This window comes from Stegostoma tigrinum, chromosome 8 (assembly GCF_030684315.1).
Source record: "Stegostoma tigrinum isolate sSteTig4 chromosome 8, sSteTig4.hap1, whole genome shotgun sequence".
In the NCBI taxonomy this organism is placed as follows: Eukaryota; Metazoa; Chordata; class Chondrichthyes; order Orectolobiformes; family Stegostomatidae; genus Stegostoma; species Stegostoma tigrinum.
This window is the reverse complement of record NC_081361.1, coordinates 63546402-63568358: the sequence shown is the minus strand read 5'-3', so window position 1 is coordinate 63568358 and position 21957 is coordinate 63546402. Positions and strand designations below refer to the sequence as shown.

The following is a 21957-nucleotide window of genomic DNA, read 5'->3' as shown; positions in this document are numbered from 1 at the left end:
CTTCATTAACTCCAAATTAAGTTGAGAATGATTTTTAATCTCCTTTAACCTGAACACATTTGACAGTGTGACTGACTTGATAAGTGAAATAGAAGAGTTATTTGTAGTTTAATAATCTGCCCTTCTGTGCTATTTTGAACAGAAAATAGGGCACAGGCTGACACAAGCACATTTCAGCAGAGATTTCTGAAAAAAAATTAAATTGAACATGAGAAGCTAACACTACACTTGATGGATAAGTATGCTTTCTGCCTCACCAACTTGCTTTGCATGCGAACGGAACTCGTGCATAAAAGCCATGTTAGGGCAATGAGTCTTGATTTCATTACCTCGAGCTTTTCAACAATCATGCTCCAACAAGTTTTTTGAATTAACTCATATTGGTGAAAGAGAGCGAGCGAGCGAGCGGGCGGAACAGCTACCACAGAATGAACATGGAAAACTGCTATTTTCAGCAATTTTTCAGGAAGTTGAATCTATGGAAAATGCTTCCTGCTGAAGGAGTAATTAAAGGGACGTAAAGATGGGGCTTTTTGTTTTAAAATACAAACAGAAAAACACAAGCACTCTCATTCTGTCAACATCAATTATTTTAAAGCAGTGTACAGAGTTTACTCTTCTCCAACCAGATGTGATATTTTACCATTCCTGCTATATGTCCTGAATGATGATGTCTACTAAATTACATTTTAAGCACCCTGAACCAACTTTCTTTCATTATTATGAGAATCAATTGGAGATACCAAACGTCATTTTATAGGAAAGCATCAGCACCTTTCATCTTATCTCTCCTAGTGGTCCTTACACAAATATTTCTTTAATATTCATCTCTCTTTTCATTCATATGCTTTTTTGAATCATTTTCTCCATCAAGTCTAATATTGGCCACTAGGAAACTGTACGTCTCTCCTTCATTACGACTGTTGTGATGATGATATAGCTTTAACAAGTTGTTTTGTCCTGGTTTCTTGCGTGAGAGATTGAACAAGAGATACCCAACTGGATAATTAAGACCACTTGATTAAACAGGTTAGGAGGCCTTGGTTTTTTTCAAAAAAGATACCGTGAATGAGTGTGGCCAGCTCTCGCAGATTAGGATTTCTGTTTTTTTATAGTCGTTCAGTAGCATCAAAAGCTACTGGGTTTTAACAGGCTTGGAATTTTCAGTCAAAGTCTCCTGGCTGCTACACTCACTTAGAATTTTCTTGATTTTTTTACCGTCTTGGATTAAAGAACTGCATTTGACAATGTCTATCTGAATCTTCCATTTTGTCACAGGGTGTATTTGTCGGATGTTACTATATTAGTCAATTAGTAATAGGTACTGTATCTATTATTCTGTTAACTCTATGAGAAAACATAAGTTACTCTAAATTTTTCTTTCTTTGGTTGCATTTTAATTCCGGAGTTTAAATAAATTGTGTTTCGCTTAACATCAACTTGTTTGACTAGTCGCACTGTATCTGGAACACACACTTCACATTTGCCCTGAAAATAATTTAGGGTGTAGGCTACCTTCTTATAATATTTTGCGAGTCCCTGATCTGGTCCGTAAGACTAGCCAACGGTTTTATACCCGTAAGGCTGCCCATATCAGCTGTTCTCATGATCACCAGACCTCTGGTCCAAATGGTTTCACTTCTTTCAGTTCCAATAATGCTCCAAACTTACCCCAACCCTCAGCAGTCTCTTCAACATTTATTTCCAGCTTCTATCTTTTTCTCTTGAAAATTGGCTTCCTATTTCCCAATCACTAAGGAAAAATATTTCTGTTGCCCTTTTAACAAGTACCCCAAATCCCTTACTCCAAAAAATTACAAAATCTTAGAATAATATTAATGCTCCATCATTAAAAGTTCTAGCCTAGTATGAACTGTTATGAATGCAATTGATTGTGACAATATAAAGCAGATCCCAGAATAAAAACAGACTTGATGGAACATTTCTTTAATTTTTTGCGGTTGGTTAACATGGCAGTTAGTCACTGAAACATATTCATGAGTCAGAAGATTTTTTTTAATGTACATTACACAGAAGCATTAAGCTATACATTGTTAGAAAGATCTGAATGTAACCATCAAAATAAAGTTTCAAGCTATTTCCCAAAGCCATCCATTACAGAGACTTAATTCCAGAGAAATATCAATGCTGTTTCAGCTCATATCCTTACTAATTACCAGATTCTCCCTCTGCTGTTTCCTCGCAGTCTGTCCTTCCTAAACGTCTGCATGCTTCAAGATTCAGTCGCAATTCATGTCATGCTGCAGCCAAGTCTCCATGACAGCTACCAGATTGTACGTACTTATTTCTATTTTGCTCCCAGTTCACCGATTTTGTTTCACATGCAATGTACATGAGATATGGGAAATAATTTGGTCCCTCCATTTTTTTTCCTAACTTCCAGTCTTCTCTGTTGCTTTGCTCTTTAAGTTGTACCCTCAATTCCTTCATGCCGTTTATAATTTTCAGTATTAACAATGTCCTAACTTGCCTGGGTGTCTATGATTTGATTTACTACATCTTCCCAAATGTAATCTCTTACTCCATGATTTAGCTTTAAAGCCACTTTCCTAGTTATACAGTTCACAAAAACACAGCACCCAACTGAGTTCAGGTAGAGACTGTCCCCATTGGTACGCATCCCACTTTCCCCAGTGCTGTTCTAATTGCCCCACACCGGGACCCACTTTTTGACAATGCTCAATTTCAGGACAGTTGTCAGCGTTAGCTTCCCAAAAATCATCTTGTTGCCAATGTCCAATGAACGCTGAGGAAATTTCACTAAGGCTGTGATGAAAACTTCAGGTGAATATGCTTTCAAATATAATCATCCTGAATGAGATTGAAGATAACAGGGTGTGACGCTGGATGAACACAGTGGGACAAGCAGCATCAGGAGCAGGAAAGCTTGACGTTTCGGATCTGGACCCTCCTTCAGGAATGGGGGAGTTGAAAGGGATTCTGAAATAAAGAGGGAGAGAGGGGGAGGCAGATAGAAGATATAAAAAGAGAAGATAGGGTGAGAGGAGACAGACAGGTCAAAGAGGCGGGTTTAGAACTGAGGTTTTTTTTTGGAGGGAGGAGAGGACCATATCTTCTCCTTTATCCATCTTCTATCAGCCTCCTGCTGTCTCCCTATTTATTTCAGAATCCCCTTCCCCACCCGACATTTCTGAAGAAGGGTCCCGACCCAAAACATCAAGCTTTCCTGCTCCTCTGATGCTGCTTGGTCTGCTGTGTTCATCCAGCTTCATACCATGTTATCTCGGATTCTCCAGCATCAGCAGTTCCTACTATCTCTGATTATATTTAACTTCAGCTAACTGTTGTTGAAATGAACAGCAGTAGTAATTGACATTCATTTGCACAAGTATTTACATTGTGTTTGGTCCTGTTGAAAAAGGTAGCAACTGCAGCTTTCAATAGCTAACTAATAAACAATGTATTTATCCTTAAATTTCCCGTAAGTTAGCAAAACAAATACCAACCCGCTCAGAATCACAGAAGTGCTCTTGGATCCTCACAAGTGAACATAAATTCCACAAAAAAAAAGCAGAAAATGCTGAAAATGCACAGGTCCGACTGCACTTGTACAGCGAGAAAGACAATCCAAGTTTCTCCTTGAAGAACTTTCTTCACCACAACCACCAGATTTTACATAATACTTGAACTATTCCAATGAGCTTTTGACCAGACTCACATTCTACATCAATGACAGCTCATCTAAAATTCTGCTCTTATCTTACACCAACTTCTTTCTATCCAAGTCTAAATCCATTCATCATTCTTATCCCCAATGATCGAGATTGTTTGAGGAAGAAGTGTGTAAAGAGGGACAAAACTGGTAACCAATGTCTCAAATATTTATGCACCTTGCATATGTTAAGTCTAGCATTCCTTGCTGAGAATCCCATGCAGCTTCATTTTCTTTGCCTTCCCATTGAGTCTTCAGCTTATGTCGCCTCTTGACAATATTTGCCAATCACAGCAAATATTCCTCTCAGTTTCTGCTGTACTTTTGACATTTGCACTGAAATACTCATTCCAATGTAGTTCAATGAAATATTATAGAAGAAATGGCACATGAGCACAAAGTTGATACATTTTAATACTTGGCATTACAAATATGTGCCACTGGCTTGATTTCAACTTGCCTCAATTAGCATCATTACAATAAAATCCCATTCAAGGCCCATAATTAAAGAGGCCAATTCTGTGATTATATTTCCAACATCCTAAGTTAGTGCTTTCATTCAGTGACAATGACAAAGCCTAATCAAGCATTCAAGAAACATAACACTACAGTCCAAATGCTTTGCTTTTAACGTCACCACACTTACTAGACTCTCTCCCTCCTCTTTCAAAAGCTCCAGTGGGAGCACGAATAACTGGCACAGCAATGAGTAACAAATATTCAGAAAATATTCACATAATACACCAGCTGGTACCTAACAGAAAAGTTTTATTTGGTACAATATAATGAGCTCGTTTACTTAATTTTATGCCTCAAGAAAAAAAGGCAGCTATAAACATTTTCATGGCCTTCAGAAAAAAAAAACACAGCAGTAGAAATTCAGGGGAATCATTGCTGGAAAACCCAGTGGAGAACCATGCCAAATGCTGAAAACTGGCAATGAGAGAACATTTGCAGCATTTCCTTCTTTCCTCAGTTTGCTTTTCGAAAAGCTTGGTTTGAGTTCTTACTCAACAATAGTCATGGCTGTGCTTTAAAAATAATAATACAAAAGCCCCACAAGTTGTTTAATTCCCAAGAACAGCACACATTACTTGATTGTCAGAGACAATATGCAGCATTGCACATTTTCTGAGCACATTCAGAAACAAACTATTTTGTTGTTTCACAATTGTTTTGTTATAATCTCATTAGAATGCTGTGACAGAAAAATGAAAGAAAATGTAAATAAGTGGGGGAATGAAAAGATACAAATATATACAAAGAATAAAAAAAATGGAGAAAAGCAAATTGAGCGGAAGCAATATCATAGAAGGCAAATGAAGGAGTAACACAGCAGTACACAAAAAGTACATTACACTAACTAAATATAATCTTAGGTCAAAATATATTGTGTATTCTCACTTATTGCATCCAAAAGATGTACAGAAAAAGCATCAGTTTTACATTTCTTTTGAAACAGACAAAGAAAACAACAGACAAAGTTCAAGCTCATAAAACGTGAGGCTGGATGAACACAGCAGGCCAAGCAGCATCTCAGGAGCACAAAAGCTGACGTTTCGGGCCTAGACCCTTCATCAGAGAGGGGGATGGGGTGAGGGTTCTGGAATAAATAGGGAGAGGGGGGGAGGCGGACCGAAGATGGAGAGAAAAGAAGATAGGTGGAGAGGAGAGGATAGGTGGGGAGGTAGGGAGGGGTAGGTCAGTCCAGGGAAGACGGACAGGTCAAGGAGGTGGGATGAGGTTAGTAGGTAGGAAGTGGAGGTGCGGCTTGGGGGTGGGAGGAAGGGATGGGTGAGAGGAAGAACAGGTTAGGGAGGCAGAGACAGGTTGGACTGGTTTTGGGATGCAGTGGGTGGAGGGGAAGGGCTAGGCTGGTTGTGTGGTGCAGTGGGGGGAGGGGACGAACTGGGCTGGTTTTGGGATGCGGTGGGGGAAGGGGAGATTTTGAAGCTGGTGAAGTCCACATTAATACCAGTGGGCTGCAGGGTTCCCAAGTGGAATATGAGTTGCTGTTCCTGCAACCTTTGGGTGGCATCATTGTGACACTGCAGGAGGCCCATGATGGACATGTCATCTAAAGAACGGGAGGGGGAGTGGAAATGGTTTGCGACTGGGAGGTACAGTTGTTTATTGCGAACCGAGCAGAGGTGTTCTGCAAAGCGGTCCCCAAGCATCCGCTTGGTTTCCCCAATATAGAAGAAGCCACACCGGGTACAATGGATACAGTATACCACATTAGCAGATGTGCAGGTGAACCTCTGCTTAATAGGGAAAGTCATCTTGGGGCCTGCGATAGGGGTGAGGGAGGAGGTGTGGGGGCAAGTGTAGCACTTCCTGCGGTTGCAGGGGAAGGTGCCGGGTGTGGTGGGGTTGGAGGGCAGTGTGGAGTGAACAAGGGAGTCACGGAGAGAGTGGTCTCTCCGGAAGGCAGACAAGGGTGGGGATGGAAAAATGTCTTGGGTGGTGGGGTCGGATTGTAGATGGCGGAAGTGTCGGAGGATGATGCGTTGTATCCGAAGGTTGGTGGGGTGGTGTGTGAGAACGAGGGGGATCCTTTTTGGGCGGTTGTGGCGGGGGAGGGGTGTGAGACAAAGTTCAGTTGGGTCATCGGGCATATCCATAGCAATCATAATCTGATTTAGCTTCGCAATTGCATTACAGAGCGAGCTCACCAGCTATGTGATCTAATAACTGCACAAAAATATTACGAATACCAATTCAAGGAAACATAAATCTAAGAAATTCCTCTCATGGGAAAAAAAGTTCAACTAGTTTGCAATGACCACAAGACTTTGCCAAATATCTGCCAACTTCTTCGATATAAACCATTGATATATTGGCAATCGTATCTTATATTTTTCTTCACCCTTCCAAAGGTCACAAAACTGAAAATATAGTTATTTTCCCCACTCCACAAATGCTGCCTGACCTACGAGTATTTGCAGGTCTTCTATCATTCAAACACGTTTGAATTCTTGCACTTACTACACAAGAGTCCAATATCCAATCTAACTCTGTGTTCATGCAAGTTATGGATGACACATGTTGACCTTTCCAAGGACCACACTCCCTTAACCAAAAAAAATGCAAAGAACTGTGCATGCTGGAAATCAGAAACAAAAATCAAAAGTTGCTGGAAAAAACTCAGGACGTCTGTGGAGAGAAAACAGAGTTAACATTTCAGGTCCAGTGACCCTTTCTGAGAAAGCATGCTCTTGGTTCCATGGAACAAAACTAATTTAAAGTCACATCCCTTTATTAAGTTAATTTCACTAAATTCTCCATTTTTTTTAAAAAATGAATAGTCAAAATATATTGCACTACCAAAGGACTTCTAAGCTCAGTATCAATCTCCTTGAATTATGATCAAAACTTTTCAGGGCTTCCACATTACCACCAAATCCAACACACCAATAGTCAATGTTGGTCCTAAACAAGGTCTTCTGCACAGATAACTGTGATTTGTCTTACACTGTTCAAAATTTTACTTATAAAATTTGCTGAAATGTCTGCGCCAGTGGGGAAATTGAAAAGCTGGAAATAGGCGGTGGACAGAACACATCTGGTTAATCATTAATTTGTGAAATTAGAACTCAATGAAGATGTATTTAATTCAGAATTAAAACCTCTAGATAAAACTTTGGACAAGTATATTTCACGAAATAAATTCCTCATCGCAGAAGCCAAACTGGGAGCATTCAAGAAAGTATTCTAAAGGTGACAAGGACTTCTGAAGAGTTTGACTAAACAAGAAAGAAAACCCCCTTTTGCGCCGTTAGAAATTGGTAATGTTCAGTTTAAGTCTATTGCAAATTATAATTTTATGTCAGCCCCTGACAACTTGTTGCCCATGGTACAGCTTTTCAAACACATAGATACATTTTCAACTATCGCCCCACCCAAAAGGACACCAAGAATTTTTTTAAATGTTTTATTTATATTCTGCTTAAATAGAATTACTTGCAGATCACAGCATACAAAGTGATGAGATGACCCCTGTTTTTGGACACGAACATGCATATTTATCCTATTTTAGTGTATAGGATCAATCTTCCACCATCCAGCTTAAAAATGCATGTTTTGGTAAACTTACTTTAGCAGTCAGCCACAGTTTTTAGGTTTATAAATACACATTCAGGTTTATTCTCCCCTTAGAAGTCAGCACTTGGAATCATGCAGGCAATACAGACTGTATTAACATCCGTGCATCATGTTGGCAACAATGCACCCATACCGAGCAGACCACACACAGCATCTAACAAATTGAATTTTTTCACACTTAAAAAATACAAGCATACACATCAACAGTTCATATTTTATACTTAGCAAACAAATCAATTTCAGTTTTTGCAAAGGATTTTTGAGGTTTACAGCATACCTGAGAGAGAGTACACCAAGTTATTAACTGTTAAAAATGGGATTTACCACCTTTTCTCTTGTTGACCATTTTTCCATTCCTGCTCCCTATACTGGGGAACTTTTAGTAAGAAACATGTTCATTGTCTTGAAAATTCTTTTGAACACAAATAAAACAGACTTCTTGTAGGCAATTGTTCCAAGCCACAAGAAAAAGAAAAATGCTGCATGGATGAGTGGATTTTTCAGCTACATTTGCTCACTTGTCATTATTGATCACACTGTAGGTTGATGAACTCACATTAATCTCATAAATACCTCAACATTTGTCACAAAACTGAATGTTTGAGAATTTTTTTTCTTTTTCATTATAAATTAAAATTGGTTAACTGAATTTGCCGCCAAAGCCACCAAGAGGTGCTGTAGCAACTATGGACAAAAAAAGCACACACACACATCTGCAATCGAGAGCATCGGATCTGTGAAATTAATGCAGAATTGACTTGTCAGTTGTGGTTTAATTAAACTTGAAGCACTGCAGTGCTGAAGTATCCAGACAAGAGACGCCCCTGAAATTAATTAGAAAATCTGTTACCTAGAGGAGCTTTCAGAGACGAGTCCTCAGCGTCACCTGGAGATTTGAGGACAGATGAGCTCAATAAGATGCAGGTTTAAGCAATGTCTTACAGCAATACAGCAATGGAAGTCCTCTGAGGAAATTCCAACATGTAGGGCCTCACTAACTAAAGACACAACTGCAAATGGTGGGAGCAACAGAAATTATAGAACACGCAATAGAAATGACCAGAACTGAAAGAACAAAGAGCTCACAAAGGGCTGTAGAGCTGGTGCAAGTTACAGAGATAGACAAGTGAGAGGCTACGGTGGAATCTGAACACAACAATTGAGAATTTTAAAAATTCATTGTTACTGGACCTGAAATTAATCTAAGTCAGCAAGTATTACGATAATGGGTGAAGGGTTTGATACAAATTACATGCAGGCAGTTTGGGATGAATAAAATTTGCAAAGAGTGAATGACAGCAGAATAGCAGAAGATTGTTGGTCCAGAATAGAACTGAATTAAACGCAGATTTATAAATTTAAAATTTCCCTGGGTAGATCAGCAATGTTATTTACAATTTTATTCTAGTTGCATTAGGTCAAGCAAAGGATTTATATTGCCCGACAAAAAAATACAACTTGAATATATTTACACATTTTGTCAATTAAAATTCTCCTTATAGAGAGTTCCAATTTATCATATTATGCAGAATGGGAAGAAAAATATCAATATTACCTCAGAATTGCGAGAGTTTGGAATCAGGCCATTTGGCCCAACAAGTCCACATTGGCCTTCTGAAAAGCATTCCACCGAGACCCATTCTCCTACCTCTGATTTCACCATGTTTAACCCACCTAAACATCTCTGGGCACTATGGGCAATTTAACACAGCCATTCGACATACCCTGCATATCTTTGGACTGTGGAAGGAAACCCACGCAGACACACAGACAATGTGCAAACTCCACACACACAGTCGCCTGAGGCTGGAATTGAACCTGGGTCCCTGGCACTGAGGCAGCAGTACTAACCACTGAGCCACTGTGTCGCCTGTTGTGATTAATACTGAACAAATGCCTTGGATACTGTTCTCAAATCTACAACATTTTTTTAATTCCCCAAACTGTCAGGTTTTGATACAAGAACAATCTTTCATATGCAGTTGTGAACCAAGTATTTTGGAGAGGAAAATCTACATTTTCAGAACTAGATTTCCCTGGAAGTTGATTCCTTGTAAAATGCTACTTGCTTCCCATAACTGATCCATATGACCAAGCTCCCTAGGAGGTAAACAGTATTAAAAAAAAACGTAAACAATAAGCTCACCCCAACGATGGTAAGTGGATTACCATATGGGTGGCTCTGCTTTCAAACAGTTTAGTTAAATACAAGCTGATTTCAGAGGATCTTTCTCTACAGTCAAATTCAGGTTACATTCTGTGCTAGTCAGAAGGTTTCAAATCATTTGACAACTTTTGATTTGGATTTAGAACAAAGAACCAATAAAATTACAGTACAGGAACAGGCCCTTCAGCCCTCCAAGCCTGCACCGACACGCTGCCTGACACAACTAAAACCCTCTACCCTTCCAGGGACTGTATCTTCGAGTCCCATCCTATTTGTACATTTGTCAAGATACCCTTTAAAAGTCACTATAGTACCTGCTTCCACTACCTCCCCTGGCAGCGAGTTCCAGGCACCCACCACCCTGTGTAAAAAAAACTTGCCTCATACATAACCTTTAAACCTTGCCCCTCGCACCTTCAACCTATGGCCCCTGGTAAGCGACTATTCCACCCTGGGAAAAAGCTTCTGACTGTCCAGTCTGTCCATGCCCTTCATAATCTTGTAGACCTCTATCAGGTCGCCTCTCAGCCTCCATCGTTGCAGTGAGAACAACTGAAATTTATCTAACCTCCCCTCTTAATTGATGCCCTCCATACCAGGCGACATCCAGGCAAATCTTTTCTGTACCCTCTCCAAAGTCATCATATCCTTCTGGTGGCGTGGCAACCAGAACTGAACACAGCATTCCAAATGTGGACTAACTCAGGTTCTATAAAGTTGCACCATTACCTGCCAATTTTTAACAGCTCAATGCCCCAGCCGACGAAAGCAAGCGTGCCTTGCTGACTACCCTCTCTGCCTGCATTGCCACTTTAAATGACCTCTATTTGTAACATAAAATAGGAACAGATGCTGTCAGGGAAGAGTACCACAGCAATGTGGAGATTGTTTAAAGGAAAGCATACTGCACGTGCTCGATACATTTGTGCCTAGCAGGCAGAGAAGATATGTCAAGTGAGGGAGCCATGGTTCTCATGAGAGGCCGAACGACTGGTTAAGAGGAAGAAGGATGCGTATGTAAGGTTTAGGAAACAAGGAACGGAAAAGGCTCCAGAGGAATACAAGTTAGCAAAGAAGGAGCTGAAGAAAGGGCTTAGGAGAGCTATAAGCAGGCATGAGAAAACTTTGGCAGATAGGATCAAGGAAAACTCCACGGCTCTTTGCACATATGTGCAGAACAAGAGAATGACCAGACAAAGGGTAGGGTCGATCAAGGACCATAAAGGGAATTTGGGCACAGAGCCTAAAGAGATAGGAGGGGTGGTGAATGAATGCTTTTCTTCGGTATTCACAACTGAGAGGGGCCTAGTTGCAGAGGAGAGCAGTGTAAAACAAGCTGGTAGGATAGAAAAGGTCAATGTTAGTAAGGAAGATGTACTAGGAATTTTGAGGAACTTGAAGACATAAGTACCCCAGGCTTGATGGGATTTATCCAAGGATTCTTTGAGAAGCAAGGGAAGAGATCGCAGGGCCTTTGGTGATGATCTCTTCATCCTCACTGTCCATGGGTATGGTGCCGCAAGATTGGAGACAGGCAAATGTCATTCCCTTGTTCCAAAAAGGAAATAGGGATAACCCCGGAAATTACAGGCCAGTTAGTCTTACATCAGCGGTGGGCAAATTATTGGAAAGGGGTCTGAGAGACAGGATTTATGATCACTTGGAAAGGCACAGTTTGATTCGTGATTGTCACAATGGATTTGTGAGGGGTAGATCATGCCTCATAAATCTTACTGAATTCTCTGAAGAGGTGACCAAACACGTGAATGAAGGTGGAGCAGTGGGTGTGGTATACATGGATTTAAGTAGGCATTCGATCAGGTTCCCTGTGGGAGGCTCATGCAGAAGGTAAGGAGGCAATGGGATGGGGGAAATGTGGCAGATTGGATTCAGAATTAGCTGACCCTTTAGAAGACAAAGTTTGGTAGTGGATGGAAAATATTCAACATGGTGCTCAGTTAAGAGTGGTGTACCACAAGGATCTGTCCTGGGTCCTGTTCCATTTGTGATTTTTGTTCGTGTTTTGAACGAAGGAGTGGAAGGGTGGATTAGCACGTTTGCCGACGATACGAAGGTGGGTCACGTTGTGAACAGTGCTGAGGGTTGTTCTAGGTTACAAAGGGACGTTGATAGGATATAGAGCTAGGCTGAGAAGTGGCAGATGGAATTTAACCATGAAAAGTATGAGGTGATTCATTTTGGAAGGACAATCTTGAAAGCAGAATACAGGGTTAACGGAAAGATTCTTGACAGTGTGGAAGAGCAGAGGGATCTTAGGGTTCACGTTCACAGTTCCCTGAAAGCTGCCACCCAGATGGATAGAGTTGTCAAGAATGTGTATGGTGTGTTAGCTTCCATTAATAGAGGGATTGAATTCAAGAGCCGTGAAGTTATGCTCCAGCTATACAAAAGCCTGGTTCGGCCACATCTGGAGTATTGTGTCCAGTTCTGGTCACCTCATTACAGGAAAGACACGGAAGCGTTAGCAAAGGTGCAGAGGTGATTTACCAGAATATTGCCCGGAATGGAGGGAAGATCTTATGAGGAAAGGTTGAGTGTGTTACGGCTTTTCTCTTTCGAACGAGGAAGGAGGAGAGGTGGCTCGACATGGGTGTACAAAATGATCAGAGGTATAGATAATCTAGAGTGGACAGCAAGAGACCTTTTCCTCGGGTGGAAGTAGCTTTTATGAGGGGACAAAGTTTTAAAGTGAGTGGAGGTAGATATCAGGGAGATGGCAAAGGTAGGTTCTTTACTCAGAGAATGGTCGGTGTGTGGAATGCATTGCCGGAGATGGTCGTGGAGTCGGCCTCATTAGGGGCATTTAAACGGCTATTAGGTAGGCATATGGATGATAGTATAAGGTAGTGGTGGAGGTTAGATAAACCTTAGGTTTAGGGTAAAAGTTCGGCACAACATCGTGGACCAAAGGGCCTATACTGTTCTATGTTCTGTATCAAACTGTACACCCAGATCCCTCTGCTTCTCAGTACTGTTAAGACTTCTGCCACTTACTGTATACTTCTGAGACGGCAAAGCCAAAAAGGCAACATGTGCCTCAATACAAGACTCCAAAAGTACTAAAAACATTCAAACAGGAAGACTTCTAACACAAGGTGGCAACAGTCAAGGCACTCCCAACATCTGCATGGGACTGCAAGTTCAAAAACCACACTTCAAGATATTTCCCTATTTTTGAATGGGGGGTGAAATTTGGGAAAATGGTTTTTTTTTTTAAATTTGTTGTACTTCTTAAAATCAAGTAATGTTGACACTACTCACAAGTGCTGTTTCCACAGTTGCTTGTTCAAGCCATAGTGGAAGTTTGGTTGCAGATGAGCTGGAATCAGCGCATTATGTACAAATGAAGTATTTGGCAGCAACAAAATTGGTCTTCGGATTAGTGGCCACTTATCGATGTTAAATCCATTCTGCCTGTCAACAACTATGTGAATGGCTCCTAAATAGCTGAACTACCTAAAAAGCAAGAACATGAGCTCTTTTTTCTCTGCAGTAGAAAACGCCTTTAGGCTGAAGAACAATGATTCATTGTTCCCCTCAACAGTTGCTCTCAGCTGCAGCTCTTAAACAGTAAACCAGAAATTTTCGAAGTGTGAACCACTTAATTGCACCCTTTGCAAGCAAGCCAAAGTATCTGAGGGAGAATCAAGGGGCAGCACATCCCAACAAGCCAAAAGGGATATCTCAGCTATTCCTACCAACAGGGATCATTACAATTCCTTCCCAGTTTTTCCCTCTGCCCATCAAAGCCATTTTTCGCCACATGTATGTGTATGTGGAAGGGAAGTTTATAACTGGGTTTGAATTTAAACAGTAGTTATATGTCAAAAACCATCATTTTTTAATCTTATGTTAGATTCTGTTCATTTGTAATGAATAATAGTTCTTGTTAAGTATGGAAATCTGGTACACGCTTTCTCTCATTAGTCTAAACAACAGGTAAATTGGATAACTTTAGGTGATAACTCCAAAATTAACAGGGCTTAATTTCTAACATAGTGATGTTTTATCGAGGGCAGGGGAACAGAGTACCTAAGTGTGGAACAGGTGGAAGAGATTTGAAACAACAGAAAATCACAACCTTTATACAAATCTTTCTAACAGTAATTAGACCAAGAAATCAATCTTCAAATTTTTTGTAAATTTCTGAGTCGAGTGTTTTTTTAAAAAGAGGTACAAATAAGATGGGCGGAGAAGGAAGTTCGCATTTAGGGCAACTGTTATTTGCACTTTTGATCACATTAATGCAACTTCTCAGTTGAGACAGTGTCAGTATCAGCATTCATGTTCTTTGATTTTTGGGTAATACTGTTTTCTTTAAATAGTGAACCTTGTGGCTTTATTCTTTTAGTAAATATCTAGGTTCTCTGATTTCCCAAAAAAGTGAATATTTTAGTACTGCTGCATGTAGTGTAGGTTGAATAATTCTGAAAGAACTGATTTTCAATGTTTACAACATATTGGTTTCAGGAATAAATCAGAAATAAAATCAATCTCAAATAATAAATTGACAAACTGACTTTTTTTTGTAACTCTTGTTTGCAAAATCTACATGGTCAACATCTTCATAAAATGGAGGAAGACAAAGAAAGATTGAGGGTACAGTATGGTGAACTTCCAAAAATGTAGAAAAAGCAAAACAAGACAGGCATTAAATCGTACATAATGCGATAAACAATTCATACAAGTGCTGATTACACCACAACTGGAATCTTGACATCTGGATATGTTGTATGCAAGATATTATAACCAAAAGACTAGTGAAGATTTTGAAGAATTCCATCAACCATTTGACGCTAATTATATAGAAACATTGGGAAATGTTTTGTTTTAATAGAATATATGAACATTACAAATAATTACAATTACTGTTCAAAAACAAAGCCATTGATTTAACATACATTAAAGGGAACACTCAAAGCTCTCTTCAAAAGGAGCTATAAAAGATCAAGGCAATACAATAGGCAGCTTCATTTCAAGCGAGAACTGGCATAACCACAATGTACCAAATGGTCTTCAGATACTGTAAAACCTACGATTCTCAATGCCTTCTACATTGTTGCTATTCTGCTTTCTCCACTGCATCTTCTCCAGAACATCCTTGTGATCCACTTCTAGCTGCTGGAATAGTCATTACAGCTTTTCTCATGCCAACACAGCCTGTAGTTCCATTTTAAATGCCATCTTAGGCACATCACACACAGTAGGATCGATCTTCCCTGAGTTCTCATTTGTGACAGCTACTCAATTACTGAACACTGTGCATATATTTACACAGATAGGAACATAATTGAACAGAAGAAAAGTTAAGTATTTCACAGATCCCACGCTCACAAAGTAATGTGCAAAAAAAATCCATTTTGACCTTTCATTTTTTGATCATGAGCTATCTCAATCAGTTTGCTATGGTTCACATTACAAGGGTGGAAAAGCTAAGTTTGACTGTTAGGGTGTGATCTCAAAACATGGATTCAGTGAATAAGTGACTTTCTCTGTGAAGTACAACAGGTCCACTGAGATTAAATACTAATTATTCAATGATTAACTAAACTTTGGTGAACGATTTGGAGATGTATGTGTGCTTTATGCATGATCAAATAATTGCATCCAAATTAATTTTGATGCAAATGCATGTTTTCTTGCAGAAATATTATTATTGAACTACGACAAAGGTTTTTTCTTTAAATTCAGTTCGCATTTAATGCCCATCTTGAATTGCCCAAAGGGCAGTCAAGAGTTAACCACGTTTCTGTGGGTCCGGAGTCACATATTGACCAAACCAGGTAAGGAAGATAGCTCCCTCAAGGACATTTGTCAACCAGACAGGTTTTTCCAACATTTGACAATGGATTCACATTAATCATCAGATTCTTAATTCCAGATTTTAACTGAATTCAAATTCCACCATCTGCCACCGCAGCATTTGAACTAAGTCCACACAGCATTACCAGGATCTTTGGATTTACAGTCCAGAGACAATACCACTGACCCATTACCTCCTCAGTCTGTGAAACATAGTTTGAGATACTGTAATTACGGCTATGAGGGATAGGAATGTCCTTCTCCAAGATAATATTCTATGCTTGTGTGTTATTCTTCACCAGCTACATCAGGGAGCTGTGTTCAGTTAATCAGAGAATCATCATTACAAGTGCAAGTTGGGTTGACATTGTTTGGCAGACTCAGTATCTTCTCCTATATTCACACTGTTCCAATTCCAATACATCCAACCGGATTTAGTTCATGTTTCTACACGTCACTACTAATGTTTGCTACAACTCTCTTCAAAATCCTGTCTTACAAAATTTTGAACCTTTCTTTGACACAGACAGGTTTCCAACATTCTACTTTCTTCTTACTCAACAGACATCACATCCACAACACACACATTTCTTTACAAATATATATCAGCATGGACGTAGGGGTAACTGATAGTACTTGTAGAGACTGCCACCAAACATTAAATGAGAATAATGGGATTGCATCTGAATCAGGCAACACTGCAATTGCTGCATCATATAATGTACAGGGAAATCTTCACATCTTATACATTTTATAATCTTCAACTCTTATGACATTTCTTATACATCTTGACAGGAAGATTAATATTGTCCATAACACAGAATTACATTAAGGGAAGAACACAAAAATTGAGGAGGATTTGTGCTTGTCTTGAACCAGATAAAGAGCATCAAGTTCAGAAAGAAAGCGACCCTACCATTTCTAACAAGTAATAAGCGGGGCATAGAGTAACTAGTTTTACAGTGATTCTTGACACCTATAACGTTTTAGTGTTTTCAACGAACAAAAGCAATGCAGTGATCTGCAGCATATTCCTTTGTGTTTAGCCTTTCAGAACGTGAGGATTTTGCACCATTCGTTGTGCATTTTTTCTCCTGAATGTAATTCGCAAGGGGCAATTTGCAAATTATTACAAACGGAGTATGTTTTACAAATAAAAGAACGATCAAACTCGTTTTTGTTTTGGAAGGTAGAACTGCGAGAGCCTCGACCAAGCGTCCTAAACAAAGAAAATTAGGTTTGGCAAACGTTTTAGGGTAGAAACAGCGTCCCTGTTATAAATACTCCGCTTATCTCTAACAGATGCTAATTGTGCAATTGAGTCTAAACCGTGGAAATTAATCAAAGGCCAAACTGTCCGTTTGATTGTGATTTTCCGAAGCGGCGCATCATACATCGCACACTCAAAGCAGAAGCCTACCATTATCTGACAAAGCCACTAACTACTCCTGAACCGCCACTGTTATCACCGCACCAACAAATCTACCCTAACAACTGACCCTTCAACCGAATGCCCCACCTTCTGCCATACACTGATTGGGCAATACCATTCGATTGTCAAGCCTAAATCACCGAATTCTGCATCTTATTAGTCAATCCCGCCGTCAGACATTCTCCAGCCCGTCCCACGAGGGGCGGGGTCTTTTCTCGTCGCTATCAACTTTGTCTGTCACCCACCGGGAAGGGGGAGGGGAGGAGGTAAAACCCAGTCCGACTAAACACATCGGGGCCCCACAACTCAGCGCTTTGACGAGCCGACGCCTTTATGGTACCTCCAGTTCCCCTCACCGTGTAGTAAGAGAGTAAACCAGCGTTGTAGTCCAGCACAAACCAACGATACTGCCATCCTTTCATGACGTTGGTCCACTTACTGAGCGGCCCTTCCATGATGGACGCCATCTTCAGGGAATGAAAACAATCCCAGCTCTACGTCAGCGCTGGTTGCTCATTGGAAAAAAAGCTGAGCTTGGGGGGAGGAGACTTCAATTTGTCATGGCACGGTTTTTTTTTAATCCTCTCAGGTTTCCACCTTTATCAGTTGTACAGTACACATTTATAGTGAGTGTGATATTTGTTCCTCTTTTTTACTGATTCAGCTCACTTCAAAAATTAACCCCATCACTTGCATTTTAACTCCTTACACTGTCGACAGGCTCCACAAAACTTCAGTGGACAGGACTTAACGGTTTAAGCGAAATTTCAACTCATCAATTTACATGTACAGAGTTTTAAATCGGAACTTATTTGTTCAGGCCGATGATTCAGAATTGAGGTCGCCGATGTGAAAAGAAAGATGCTGCCAAATTCTATCTGCTGTTTCCACGGTTTTCGGGTTTTGTGGCAGGTTTTCAGCATCGCAGTATTTTTTTTGCCACAAAACTTCCGTCTCTCTGGGGAGGGCTACATTGGCTGGTTTATGTACATCGGTGCTTTAGTGTAAACAGAAAACAAATATTCGTACCTCAACTGTGCTGTAATTTCAAAATCGAAACTGTTACATTAACTTAAATATTTTATAGTTGCATGTGCAGAAAGTTGGTGTTTGGCTCATCTCCCAGCAATTTCTGGAAGCTGGAGTTGTGCCCCATGACTGGAGCTTGATAAGTGTTGTAGATCGTTCATAGAGTTAACAAAGGAAATTGTGATAAATCAAGCACGATAATTGAATATTTTCACGTTAGAATATATTTGGAAACATAGGTGCTCCATCTGCGTCAGTGATAAATCATCAAATAAGAAACTTGTTATGAAATTTACGATAAATTTGCCAATCATTTTCTTTTATATTCTACTAGGCAAGCCATGATCAAGTGAAAAATGAAAAATGCAGTGAAGTTAGATAAAAACGTCACCTCTTCCAGCATAACAACAAAATGTGAGGCTGGATGAACACAGCAGGCCAAGCAGCATCTCAGGAGCACAAAAGCTGACGTTTCGGGCCTAGACCCTTCATCCCCTAGGCCCGAAACGTCAGCTTTTGTGCTCCTGAGATGCTGCTTGGCCTGCTGTGTTCATCCAGCCTCACATTTTGTTGTCTTGGATTCTCCAGCATCTGCAGTTCCCATTATCTCTGATACTATTTTAACCTCTTCCAGCATACTTGGATTTCAAACTGTAATTGGTGCGGGTAAGCTGCCCTTGTCACCAACAGCCTTTATTTCTTTTCTTGCAAAGATACATATTTTTTGTCACTGCCTCAAATTGTTCTGTCAGAATTTGCAGCAGCCATCCTTTTCAAAGACTTGGCTGTGCATTTGTTCTCAATGGGATTTAAGGCAAATGAGATCAAATGCTCCCTTCACCTGAGGCCCCAATCTAATCTGAGCAGCAGGTGATGTGTATATTTTGAAAGCACAAACATATTTCTAATTCAAACTGGAGAAGTAAGTCTTCCTGTTGGACTGGTAAAAATAACACTACCATGATATTTATGCAAAATCATTATGGTGTCACCAATCGCATGATTTTGACATTCATAATTATACCAGTCGAGAATTAGCATGTGAAGATAGGGGTTTTAGACATTATACTAGGAAGTATGTTTGATTACCTATGAAGTACTGATGTAAAAAGAGATGCAAATGTTATGTACTTAAAGATTTGAAGAGCCATATTAATAAGCAGGCAGCATGAAACCTTGTGCAGACACCCACAGTCTGAGATATTCCAGACCAATATCTCAATGTACAAGAAGCACTATCACTGTAAAGCACGATGGCAACCAGGGTAAAACCCCAGAACCAGGAATTGAAATTAAACGAGTTAAAGGGACACAACTGAAAAGATTCTGAATGCATGAAGGACAGTGAAAGACTTCAAAAGTACAGCTGAGTAAAAAGCAGGACTCTGAAGATGTGAAAACAAAAATTGGAAAGGGAGGTTTGAAGGCAGTGGTAAAAAACTTAGAAAACTTCAAAGCCTAACCACAAATCATGGAGAATTAACACAGCATTGAAATGGTTGAACAGTAAGAAGGAAAAATACGAGTAATCATCCATGCCAGTCAGACATGATATTACATAGGGACGGTAGCTCTAGTAGAGACCTTGCCATGATCACAATCTGTTGATCGTGTGGGTAACTCATGATGAGGCCAGTAATGGAAGCTCCAGAAGTGGTAGTTTCGGTGTTATAGGATGACTTCAGGCTTACATGTGAAGGAGCAGCGCTTTTTTATCTGCTGTAGGTTCAAGATTTGATGACCCATACATGTATTGATTAAAACTTTTGATGCATATTTTAGCCCCAAAACACACTGGTTGATGTTACTGTGAAGGACTCTCCTCCTCAATCTCTCCCCTCACCTGAGATGTGGTGGTCATGAGGGTAACCCACCACCTATCACTCTCTTTCTAATGAGAGAGCAACCCTATGATTCAGTAGGACTATGGCAAATTTACCTTTTCCTTACTTGCAAATAAATTAACAAACCCTTTGGTCCACCCAGTCCCTGCTAAACATAATCCCAAACTAAACTGGTCCCACCTGTCTGCTCCTGTCCATAACTCTTCAACCTTTCCAATTCATTTACTTCCATAAATGTCTTTTAACCATTCCTCAGAAGTTCATTCCACATGCAAACCACCCTCTGTGCATGCCTTGTTTAAATCTCTCTCCTCTCACTTGGAAATCCTCCATCCTACAGAAAAGACACCTACATTAACTCTATCTATACCCCTCATGATTTTATAAACTTCTATAAGGTTGTCTCTTGCCATCCAACATGTCAAGTGAAAAAAAAGTCCCACCCTCACCAGCCTTTCTTTAGAACTCAAATCTTCCATAGCCGGCAACATCCTAGTAAATCTCCTCTGAACCCCCCTCCAGCTTAATAACGTCCTTCCTATAACTGGACATCCAGAACTGGACACACTACTCCAGAAGGGGCCTCACCGTGTCCTGTGCATAGGACTCTATGTCAAAACCAACATTAATATTTGCATGACAATTCAGTTCACTTAATCTACTTAATTTGTGTTTCACATAAGCCATTTGCTTCTTATTTGATTTCTCCATTTTTGCCCTTTTTGTCAAGTCTACACCTCTTTCCTATCACCCATTGCGATTCCTTTAGTTTCTTTCCTGTAAAGAAGTTAATGAAAACTTACTTACAACAGTTTCTTTCTTCCATCTGCCTTTGGAATTGGGAGAGAGAAGGCAGATAATTATGTTAAACGTTAAAGTATTTCAAAACATTGATTAGGAGGCAACTTGACTTTTTACATTGTAATATTCATTATTTTGTTGATACTATTGTGTTAAGTGTACCCCTGAATGTTTGTCACTTGTTTATAAGTTTCATACACGCTGTCTTCCAGGCTCTTCCTTCATTCTGCATCCCCTAAGTATAAGTGGAGGGAAATGTACACAGCACATAGTAACAAAATGGTACAGACTGTCAGCAGCAGAATTAGGGGTGTACAGCCAAAGGCTCTCAATGCTGAATCAAAGATATGGACGTATCTTGCTCACCCCTATGTGCTTGCTTTCACTTCCATGCCCCTCTCTCCTGGTAACCCTACTCCCAGGCTCCCTCACACAAATCATTTACCTATCATTCCTGAACTGTTGAATTTCCAAAACTGCACTTCAGGCAGATGTCACGGCATTCTATGTGTCAGTTCCAAATACAGGAGATACCAGCTTTTGATGGTCTGGCAATTCCAGTTGGGAGCAATTTTTGTGCCTGAGGATGTAATTCCAGATTATGATGTCCAGGGGCTTTGATTCTCAGAGGTTTTAGCATTTGTTCATAGGAAGCTGTAGCACAGATCTCTCATCCAGGAGACAAGGCCATGCTACCACCAACAAATTCCACTCTGTCTTTGGCTTAAAAGCCCTCAGCTCCATTCCTGAAAATTCCAGCTCACCACCACCTTCTCGAGGGGACAGACGATAAATGCTGGTCCGCCAGTGGCGCCCATTCCCACAAGTGAACAAAAAAGTATTCTGGGGGTGGGCAACGTATTCCTGTGCTTTTATAATTTATTATCACACCTTTTGCACACGTATCTAGTGTCTTTATTTTTATTTATTTAATGGGTGGGAAATATTATTTTAGTTTTGAAACAAGGTCAAATCTCTCCTCGCGGTCTCTGTGAACCTGGCAATTACTTCACAGAGCCCACCTTCCTCCTCATTGGCTCCTGGCCGTCTTGCCGTCAGATAA

At 40.1% G+C, this 21957-nt stretch overlaps 1 protein-coding gene across 7 annotated transcripts in view; it reads right to left on the bottom strand.

The window, feature by feature from the left end:
• The window catches only part of osbpl9 (oxysterol binding protein-like 9), a 188751-nt gene extending 171044 nt beyond the window's left edge, over positions 1 to 17707 (bottom strand). For all 7 annotated transcript variants that reach the window (XM_048539058.2, XM_048539063.2, XM_059647940.1 and 4 more), the window contains exon 1: positions 17577 to 17707. In XM_048539058.2, coding sequence (XP_048395015.1) covers positions 17577 to 17687 — 111 coding nt within the window. In that variant the 5' untranslated portion in view covers positions 17688 to 17707. The remainder of the gene's footprint in view (positions 1 to 17576) is intronic.
• Positions 17708 to 21957: the final 4250 nt, after the last annotated feature.